This window comes from Mustela erminea, chromosome 8 (assembly GCF_009829155.1).
Source record: "Mustela erminea isolate mMusErm1 chromosome 8, mMusErm1.Pri, whole genome shotgun sequence".
In the NCBI taxonomy this organism is placed as follows: domain Eukaryota; kingdom Metazoa; phylum Chordata; class Mammalia; order Carnivora; family Mustelidae; genus Mustela; species Mustela erminea.
The window spans coordinates 3,658,197-3,669,333 of NC_045621.1; the positions used below are offsets into that span (position 1 = coordinate 3,658,197).

Here is an 11,137-nt window from a genome sequence, read left to right on the forward strand (position 1 = left end):
AAACTTTACACAAACCGTTGAAGTTGGAAGGGACTCGTCTACTCTTCTTTTCTCATTTCACACCTACACCACATATAGACCCTGTCTGGAGGGTTTTCATTAGAACTGAGCTCCACATACACCCCTGACCAAGTTAGTCTGCTCAGGGAGGCTTTCTCTTCAATGGAACAAGTGGCTGTCCAAATAAGAGGACACATGACAGGCACTGGATGGGCACCAGAGGTCTCAGTCAGAATGCCCTCCTCTCCCATCTCCCAAGTCTGAACCCCCAAGACAGATGAAGCAACTTCTCTAATGAAAGGGTTTTAGAGTCACACAATTCTAGGTTTAAATTCCAAACTCATTAGCTCGTGGCCTTGAGCAAAGTACTTGACCCCTCAACCTTAGTTTTTTCATCTGTAAAACGGGGATAAGAATACTTAATTTCAGTGACAGTTTGAAAACGTTTATTCAAATTAAATGATGTTTATAAAATATTTAGCACAGGTCCTGAGAAAAGTATTCAGTATATGGTAATTCTATTATTTTTGTTTAAAGATTGTATTTATTTGTCAGAGAGAGAGAGAGAGCATAAGCAGGGGGAACGGCAGGCAGAGGGAGAAGCAGGTTCCCTACTGAGCAGGGAGCCCGATGCAGGACTCGATCCCAGCACCCTGGAATCAGGACTTGAGCTGAAGGCAGATGCTTAACGGACTGAGCCAGTCCCTGATAACTCTAACAAAGGGAAACCCGAGAGCCACTTGGTGTCTTTCCTTCCAGTCTGAAAGAACCGATCACCAATCCCTGTGGTGAACCCTATGGACCTACATTTTATCCACACATAGAGTTTTTTCGCCACACACACGCATGCACACACTCACGCATGTACACATGTGGGCACACAACACGAGAAAGAAAAAGCTTAGTGTGCAATAATGGCAGCAAACAAAACATTCATAGTTTACTAAGAAGTATCTACATATAATATTCTTTTTAAAAATATTCTCTTACAGATACTTTCTAAAAGTTCTTTTATTAAAACAAAAAATTTTCCTATCCCAACATTTCTATAAAATTTCATAGAATTTGAACACTATAAACAGACTCTCAAGTTTGCATGTTTTTAACTTGTTGAATTTCTTGAATCCCTATGTACCTATCAGTTTGCACAACTGTCAGTCAAGTCATGGACACTCTTGTTTCATCTAGATTCTCCAAATGCCCCCGGCGCCAAAATGGGGTTACTCGGAACCCAATACAGGCATCACGCATCATAAGTCAGTATGCATAAAAGATACATTATTAAAACGTAGTTACTTCAACAAGGGGGAGAAATGGCAAAGAAATGTTTCTCAATTTCCCAGCCCATAGTAGATTGGGTAACTTGGGGGCCATTTCCCTTTCCCTGATGGCCTCAGACATCCAGATCCTTCCCTCAAACCCTAAGAAGGTCTTGCTTCTCTCGTTCTCAGCTGGGCGGTCAACTAAACCTCCTGAAAGGTGCTCACCAGTAGCTCAGCGGTCTCCTGAGAGGCTTAAGATGGTCCTCTCCCCAGATCACCGACATTTCTAAAGGGGAGAAAACCACTGGCAAGCCTTCAAAACCCAAAGCATACCCAGGAGAGGAGGCTGATCTGGGAGAGAAGACCCCTACTCTGGGCCTCGGGGCCAAATGTGAGGCGAGAAATGCTTGGGTGCCAAGGTGGAAAGTTGGTTCTTCTACCTATCTCTGCTCTTGGCGGCCCTCTCAAGTAGGACATACAGGAGTGGCCAGACCATTGCCTGGTGTTATTAAGATGAAAATCCCACACAGTCCCAACATCCTGCTGAAAACCTCACAGCTGCGGAACGCATGCTGAAGACAAGCATACCGCCTGCAGAGGAGCCCAGGCGGCCAACACTGAGAGGCACTTCCGTTCATGAGGCCAGGGGCCAGATGCGCTAGCTCAAATTGAGAACAAATAACACATCTCTTGAAATGCTCAGTGCAGCAGCTTCCAGTGGACCCCGAACTAAATGCTCAGGGAAGCAGAGGATTCACAAAACCTGGATCAAATGCCCAGAAAGCGCATGGAGAATGGCATTCACCCTGCTACTTACATCCTACTACTCTGGCATTCTCCCCCTCATAGCGGAGGGTCTTAGCCAGAACAACCCAAACGGTGGTTTTACAACTTTGTTTCGTTGCCTTCTGGTTATTTCTGGCCCCTCAGCCATCAAGAAGGGGATGAACAGATGCCACAGCGATTTTAAAAATCTGAGCCCTGACCGCCAAGGTGGTTTGTATTAATATTAGTAAAACTCTGATCAAAAATCTCGGTGCCAAAACAAATCTGACTCATTCTGTTTGGATGTCTTGTACATTTAAGAGGTAACTCAGGGCGCCTGGGTGGCTCAGTAGATTAAAGCCTCTGCCTTCGGCTCAGGTCATGATCTCAGGGTCCTGGGATCGAGCCCCACATCACACTCTCTGCTCAGCAGGGAGCCTGCTTCCTCCTCTCTCTCCGCCTGCCTCTCTGCCTACTTGTGATCTCTGCCTGTCAAATAAATAAAATCTTTAAAAAAAAAAAAAGAGAGAGGTAATTCGATCCTATTCAAAACAAAGGTCTTAATTTTCCCATCAACTTGTTCTTCTGCTCTAAAACATACTATGTCCTACAAAAGCCGTCCCCCATCCTTTCTTTCCTCCCCAGCACGATGAACAATAGCTACAAGTGATTCAAGTTGCAAACCATCAAGTCATCTTCCGCTTTGCACTTTCCCTCACGCCCATGTCTGATCCTTCAATATAAGCCCAATCGGTACCATGTCCCAAATATAATCTGCCACTTTTTACCTCTACCAGCTGCACCTTTCTTGAGTCCACTTCTGCCTCCTCTCCCTCTGTCTGCCGCTTCCTTCCCTGCCCAACCCTTGCCCTGATCTAAAGACATAACCCCACTCCCCAGATACTTCATTACTGTATCTCAGTATCCTCCTTTGGTATCTGCATAGGAATTGTCACTATCTGAAAATATTTTGTTTATGTATTATCTCTCTCCCTCACCAGAATGATTTCCAACAGATCACAGTCCTTTCTTAAAGCCCAGGTCTATGCAATCTCTGTATCTGATCTTTCCCATTTCCTGGGGCTATAAGATCAGAGGACTTTTCCCTACAGGGTGTTCATTATATTTGTTGGGTAAATGAATGCATTTTTATTTTACTACAATCTTCAGTGTTCCCTTAGGAAAAAAAAGTACCTGATTGAATCTCTGAGCATTTTCCAGGATCCTCCTTTCTTCCTTCAGACAGTTACAGATGATCATAGACATCTGTACTGGGTCTTCCTGAAAATTATCCTAGATATGGGTTAGAATAAAAACACATTTTAGAATGTTTAAGCCACTGTATACTATTATAAATTGAATTTGTTCCTATCTACCGAAAAGCCTCCTCTAGTATTTATTAAATTCTATGCAAGCTATTTTTAGTAAAAATAAAATACCCTTAATAAATTATAACAAAACCTTTCCAGTAAATACACATACCTAAATTATTTCTTGATTAAAAAACCCAAATATCTTCATATACAGTTCTGCTAATAGTTTTACTTTTATTTCTTTGTTTTTGAGGCCATTTATGTTCCGTTAGGGTTCTGACACAATGCAAATGATATTTCTCAATTAAGTTTTCAGTTGGTCTCTGCTTTGAATTTACCAAAGATATTCTTTTCAGTTTTTCTATTTCCTTGTCAAAGCAGGTTGCAAAATGCTGGCAACGTGGCTCTTTATAACAGGTGTGCTCAAGCAAAGTCTGTAGGAGAGCAAATTTCTGTAAATCTCACCTAATTTCCCCGTCGCTGGTATTATAAAAGCATAGCTACATTCACAAGGGAAGGAAAAGCTTCTAACTATCTAAGTTGAAGTTTGGTTATGTTGAAATAAGAAAATGATCGCTCTCACCTTCACTGAGACAGAAAAGTTCTGTTGTGACAAAAGTAAATAGAGTAGCCAGTCTTAAGGGATGATGGGAGCCTTTTGAAAAACTCTTAAAACCCTGTAGCCCATTGTCTCCGGCCTGGGACTCCCCCTGACTTTTTCTTCCATGGGAGGGCAATTCTTCCAAAAGCAAGGAAAAGTGGGGCCTTGTTCCAATTCACTCAGTCTGTCAGAGCTCTGGGTCATCAAATCTTTCCGGACTGATTCTTCATCTGGACACCAAGGGCTGAGACGGGCCTACTACTACAGCTCCTTTGAGCTTTTGCATGGTAGGACCGCTCACGGCTTTTAAAATGTAACCCTGCCCCTGGTTTCAATTTCAACAACTTGTAGTAAAAGAAGGTGACAGCATCACATTTGTCTCAGAATTACTGACACCTAACAGATAATAACACTTAAACCTGGAAATTCCTTATGTATTTACAAAATGAACCGACATTTTACTTTGCTCATGCTATAAAATATTAGCAATACAAAGAGAGTTTATTTGTCATCTCTGAAACTTTTAAAAATACCAGTGAATGCATACTCAAGAGTATTTGCTCAATGAAAAAAAAAAACTCTTACATAGGCTTGGGAACATTTTAATTATAAGGCAAAAACCAGGTCATACCTGAAGATTACGCTTGCTTTTTCTTATGTTATGCTGCAACAAAAAATTATTCTCCAAAGAAAAACGACTATACTGATCATCCAGCTGGGACAGGAGGTCATGAAAACGGATGGTGGCAAATGAAACGTCATTAGCAGCATGCTCCCTGGGAGATTGAAAATTTACACATTTCATTTCAGGTACTACTTTCAACAGACAAAATAAACATCACTTTGCTAATGAAAATTATTTAAGAAACCAAATCTTAAGCATTCTCCTAGGTTATTTTTCCTTCTTTTAAGACTGACATTGCTTTTAACAGCAGCTTGTACAATATTTCCATTACATACAATTAGGATGAAAAATTCCAGAACTCACATCATGCATGAAAACTCTTAATGGTAATTATCGCTGGAGAGGGAAAAAAAACCAACAGGGGCCTTTACTTTGTGTGCCATTTAAAATTTTTGCAATCAGCATATAGTAAATTTTAAAATAGAATACATATCAAGTTTTTAGAGATAACCTCCTAATTTTATTACCTTCTTCCTATTTCTAATCAATGTGTTACCATAATTAGGCTATCATTGTTTCTTTTAACTTACTTCTTTCTCTAACCTGGATCCTAATGTGGGACATAATTGGTGCCAACATTATCTAACTTGTTCAAAGCATTTAGGAGTGCACGTCATAATTCAATGGACAAACTACATACAAGCTCTTAATGACTAACACAGTTTTGTAGAGATGCCATTTTTCAAACCAACATATTATTCTGCAACAGATAGTCCAAATGGCTACAATGAGATTCATCTCTTATCCAGTGCAGCTCCAAGCCACTTAATCACTTTAAAAACAGAAAATCTTCAAGTGGGCATCCCTTACCAGTCTTGTTTTTCTAGCCACTGTGCCAGGTACTGTCTGATTTCCATGGGAAAACTGTCATCGTAGAGCTGGTGAACCTGTTCCAGGAATTTGGAGTCAAGCTGCTGCAGCTCGTACCACTGCGACATCCTACCAGGAAACAGAGCACAAGACCTAGGTCAGGAATGGAAGAGCACAGTTCCAAAGAAGGCGTTATCTAGCACCATGCTTCTTTTAAGTATCTTACTTAATCCAAAACACAACTTGTCTCTGAAATACATTATTTAAATGGTATTTACATTCTGAGGTCTGGTTTTTTTTTTGTTTTGTTTTGTTTTTTTTAATTAAAGTCTGGGTTTGTTTGTTTTTTTCCTTCTCCAGAAAACACACCTTCAGGCCTTTTGCTCAAATGCCAACATACCAGGGAAGACTTTCCGGCCCCTTACTTAAGTTGACATCATATCTCACCTCATAAAACACTATCCCTCTGCCCTGATGTGTTTTTCTCCATAGCACTTACCACCAGCTAACCCACCGTGTATTTTTTTTTTTTATTCTAAGGAATAAAAGGAATGAATGAAGGGAAGAATTTGAAGGGTAAGCGGACTATTCAACACTCTATCTCCAGAACAGTGCCGGGCTCATGATATGACTTTGAAATGAATCTGTACTTTTATCGAATAAAAAATGAAAAACATTATTTCATTAGATTTGCTTCCAGACAAATCCTAAGAACCCTCCAAAAGTTGCTCTCTTAGAAATACAGTACATTTGGGGCACCTGGGTGGCTCAGTCAGTTGGGCATCTGACTCTTGATTTTGGCTCGGGTAATGATCTCAGGGTCGTGAGCTCAAGCCCCACACTGGAATCTGAGCTCAGTATGGAGTCTGTCTGAGATTCTCTCCCTCTCCTGCTGACCCTCCCCCTGCTCTCATGGTCCTGCTCTAAAATAAATAATTAAATATTTTAAAAAAGACAGTACACCTGTAATTTAACTCAAAGAATTTTAAACCAATATTTTATACTTTGTGATTCATATGCTAACATGAATTATTTTTGTCCTATACCTTTTAAAACAGATTTTCTTCTTGGTCTACTTAGAACAATAAAAGTAGTACAAACACTCTTAAATCTCAGTAATAATTTAAAGATGGAAACAACACTGTTAAGTATAATTTCAAAAACTAGAATACTACTGTCTCTTTGGATAACTGTCAGTCATTTTCTGCAAAGCAGTTCTAAGGAAATGAAAACAAACCCCTGATTTAAGGAAGTCCTACCGTCTATGCAGAAAACGGAGAGCCTCCCATTACCACAGTGTAAGTTGGGATTTACACCAGCGCACAGCTGGCTCATGCAGCGTGGGTACACATGGCTCGCATCCTACCAGGCCTCTGCGGAAGGGGTCTGCATTTTCAAGCAGGGCATGGAAAAGCCATGCATGCTTGCTATCAAGCACACTTGTGGAGGCATGAAGTCATGCCTACTCCATGACTTTCCTTCCGAAGAAAAGCAAGGATATGGTGGGACAATAAAGCTAGTTACCATCACAAATGCCGGTGGAAATGACACAAACCCACTCCTTGGCATACCTGCTATAGGAATTTGATTTTGCACTTCAAATTAATTTCACCTCATGGGTGACTCCAAACCTGTGGCTCTTTCCCCACCCTGGCAGGTGTGTAATAAAGATGTGCCTACAGCAAATCGGCTGGCCACGGGGTTAGCCAGAGGGGACATGACACCTCTTACTAGATGCAGGACCTCAGGCAACTCACTTCCCCATCAACAGTGCAGTTGTTAAGACTGGAGAAGCTTGGGGCGCCTGGGTGGCTCAGTGGGTTAAAGCCTCTGCTTTCAGCTCAGGTCATGATCCCGGGGTCCTGGGATGGAGCTCCGCATCGGGCTTTCTGCTCCGCAGGGAGCCTGCTTCCTCCTCTCTCTCTGCCTGCCTCTCTGCCTACTTGTGATCTTTGTCTGCCAAATAAATAAATAAAATCTTTAAAAAAAAAAAAAAAAAGACTGGAGGAGCTAGTAGAGCACGGAGCAGGCGATTAATCAATGCATGCTAACAGATCCAGAATCAGTGTCATCTCATTAAACCTGTAGCCAACTCAAGGAGGGACATGATCATCCCCAATCACCTGGCTCAAATTCCAGTGTTACGCAGACTCCTCCCTCCAGTCCCAAGACCTCCTGCCTCTCAGCTTCCAACACTATTTCCCAGTCTAGCCTCCTGCTGTACACAGGTGGACCACATCACTGTCTTGCTCAAAACTGCTACAGTTTGCCCATTCCTAGGCTGATTTGCACCCTGACCCTATATGCATCCATTAGCAAAGCAAACCCGTTACCTAATTATCTAGTGTTTTGGTTATGCCCAACATTTCCCCTCTGCTCCAGCTGTCACTGGCTCTTAAAAAACAGCCTCTCCAGGAATTTCCGCCTAAGTCCTACCATGATTCAAAGGTAGACACAAAAGCCCCTTCTTCCATAAAGCTGTCTAGGACTTTCCCAGAGGCAGTTAAGCTTTCTTGGACTTTCCCGCACGCATTCTGCACCCTCGGTTACCGTGTCAGCTCCATATGAAGCTCTAGGCTTCCTCCCCTGCGTGATGGAAGTTTCAGAGGTACCAGGGCTACCTTTTTTTTTAAGCAAACAAACAAAAAACAACCACCAACAGTGTCCTGCCCATCGTAGGTACTCAAGTTTACTGGATTGAAATCCCGTCTATTTCGTACTGAATCAGAAAGTAAGGGGCAAATCCTGTGATGCTCCTCCGAGTCTGGGTTCCGCATCGTCCTGAGGCAGCGGCTGTCCCGGCTCAAGCCTTCCTGCCGTCACGTGAGAACCACCTCTCGGGCCTCCACACACAACACCCAAAGCTCAGTCGCTCGCACACGCACCCAGAGACCCCCCAGACTCTTCAGGATCCGCCACCAGTTTTCAAAGACTAACAGCACTTGGGGGGTCGCAGGAACTTTCCAGGAAGACATGGAGCTCCTTCGTCTCTAAACACAGACGCAGGACTAAGAGTCCAAATGAGGCGCTCCTCCGTTCGTTCTCCCGAACCCTTACTGACCTGTCGCCTCGCGTCCCGCCGCGGGGCTGAGGACCCAAGCCGAGCGGCCGCCGCGCACGCGAGGGGCGGGGGGCGCATGCACAGGCGCGAGCGTCCGGCCGGCGCGGCTGTCCGGCGACGCCGCAAGCAAACGGTCACTTCTGTGGAGAGAAGAAGAGGCGCCCGTGGGGGAGTGGCGGGGCGGAGGGCGAGCGGGGTCAGGGCACCGCGGCGGTGTCTTACAGGGGAAATCTACTCCACAAGACTTGTCCTGCTAGGGCACGACTTGGCTCCTCACCCAGAAGGACCCCGGGGTGCCGGGGACGCGTGCTTCCCCGGCGGCCGTGCACCTGCAGAGCGGCCTTCGCCGGGCGTCCGGCGGCCAGACCCGGACCGCGCGGTCCTGGAACGCCCCACCCCCGCAAACCCAGGCCACTCACTCTGCGCGCCGGGCCGGGCAGCGGAGGGCGGAGGCGCCGCGGGGCTGCCTGTCCCGGGTCGCCGCACCCGCTTCACCTCTGAGGGGTCTGGGGTCGGACGGGCGTCGTTGCGGGAGCGCGGGGCCCGCGGCCGACTCTGAAGAAAACCGAAAGTAGCGGCTGGGAGAAAAGACGGCGCCCGGCGCCCCGCCTCCTCGCGCCTCCGCCAATCAGCGGGCGGTTGCCGCGCGCGGCCTATCGGACGCGGCTGTTCCGCGGAGCCGCTGCCTCCCCGCCGCGACCGCGGCCGCGCCGACCCGCCGAGGCCTCCCTGGGCCGCAAGCAGGGCCCCCGCGGGGCGTCGGGAGGCTGACCCGGCGTTGCAACTTGGCGAGCGGGCGGCTACCGCCAGACACTGCGGACGGCAGCTCAGAGGATGTCTGTGTTCGCAGAGGCCCGGGCTGGGAGACCCTGGCGTTAAACCGCTGTCTGTGAACCCAGGGCCGGGACCGCTGGGAGCTGGGAGCGAGTCGGGCGGCTCACCTGCTGGCTGCTTCCCGGGCCCGGTTCTGCCCTCGCCTGACCCCTCGGACGCGCTTGGCACAGCCGACCCATCAGTTCTCAGTACTCACTCCTGCTTGTGTCCTCCCGCCCCCGCGGCACCTTTCTCGGTCTCCGCTCCTCCGTGGCCGAGCTGTCCACCTGAACGGTTGTCCGGGTCCGAAGCCGCTCGGGTTGGCGGACAGGCTCACGCGCGCGTGTGGCGGCCGCACGCACAGCTGCCAGCGAGCGCGGAGGGCTGCCGTGGGTCCCGTCCGCACCGTCCGTCTGTCCGCACCCGTCCGTCTGTCCGCACCTGCGCGTCCTGTCCACCTCCTGCACACTCGGCGCCCTCGCGCACAGCCCTCCCTTGTTCCACGAGGCTCTCCGGTCGGGTCTGCAAACTAGTTATATTCAGAACCAACTCTTCATCTTTCGACTCAAACCTGCCCTTCCTTTGCTGGAGCCGCCATGTGTCCGCCAGGAGGCCTCCCTGACATCGTCTTCTCCCTCAGCTCCCACGCCTGGTGCTCACGCCTCGTTGACTCTTCTTGCCCAAATGTTCCTCCAGTCTCACCAGCTTCCCTCTGTCTCATACCATCTCCACTTTTCTCCCATTTGGATAATTGCAGTAGAGTCCCAAGTGGCTGCCTCACGTAAGCTCTTCGTTGCCGGCCCCCTTTTAAGTTTGTTTTTTTAAGTAATCTCTACACCCAACATGGGGCTTGAACTCACAGTCCCGAGATCAAGACTCGCTTGCCCTACCAGCCGAGGCAGCCAGGTCCCCTGCCTTTAATTCCCTTTTAATCCATTCTCCATGCAGCAGTTTGAGTGATTTTTTTTTTTATTTCAAAGCAGATCATGTGTTTGCCAACTTGAAAAATCCCATGATGGCTTTTCTTACAGAATTCAAATTTCTAAATATAGCTTACAAAGCCTTGGTTCCCTATCTCTTTCTCTAATCCTATCTTGTGCCACTCTTTCCTTTCTGTACTTCGGCATTCTTAGTTTTTTAATATGCCCAGCTCTTTCCCCAAACTCAGGACTTCTCACCAGCAGTTCTCCATTTGGAAAGCCCCCTGGAGCAACATCGGCTTTCCCCCAACCTCTTTTCTGGCTAACTCATCTTTTATGTCTTAGCTAGAAACTCAGCTTAAATGGCACTCCCCCAGGTAGGCACCCCACAGGCCAGCAGCCTAGATTCGATCTTTTTTTTTTTTTTTAAGATTTTATTATTTATTTGACAGAGACAGACAGACAGCAAGAGAGGGAACACAAGCAGGAGAGAGGGAGAGAAAGAAGCAGGCTTCCCCTTGGGTGGGAGCCCAGTACAGGCTCCATCCCAGGAACCTGGAATCATAACCTAGCTGACTGCAGACGCTGAATGACTGATCCACCCAGGTGCTCCTAGATCTGATCTTACCGGGAAGTACGCCCATCAGATAAGCCGGCTCTTCAAGCAGATGGAACTTGAATCAAGCCTTGAAGACTAAGGCAAACTTGGGTAGGAAAAGTAATTATTTTCCCACAGATATGCTTAAATGTGTTTCTATTGTAGTTCTCTTCCCACAGCTATACATTCCTTCCGGTCACATCCTCACCCTTACAAAGGCAGTACTGATCTGTGATAGCAATGACCCTTGGTACCAAAGTAGCTGCCTTCTGTAAGAAAAGATGCCAGGCCACCCAAAAATGCCCTCCC

General features: G+C 46.7%; 1 protein-coding gene across 4 annotated transcripts in view; it reads right to left on the minus strand.

Moving 5' to 3' along the window:
• Nucleotides 1–9,017, minus strand: part of STAT1 (signal transducer and activator of transcription 1) — a 43,003-nt gene extending 33,986 nt beyond the window's left edge. For 2 of the 4 annotated variants that reach the window (XR_004288386.1, XR_004288385.1), the window contains exons 1-3: nucleotides 5,437–5,564; nucleotides 4,573–4,717; nucleotides 3,222–3,320 (exon numbers count right to left, since the gene is read on the minus strand). Coding sequence is in view for 2 of the 4 variants with exons in the window: in XM_032354210.1 (XP_032210101.1) it covers nucleotides 3,222–3,320; nucleotides 4,573–4,717; nucleotides 5,437–5,564 (372 nt within the window). In the remaining 2 variants the exon portion in view is untranslated. The other 2 variants (XM_032354210.1, XM_032354209.1) reach the window with 2 other exon arrangements.
• Nucleotides 9,018–11,137: the final 2,120 nt, after the last annotated feature.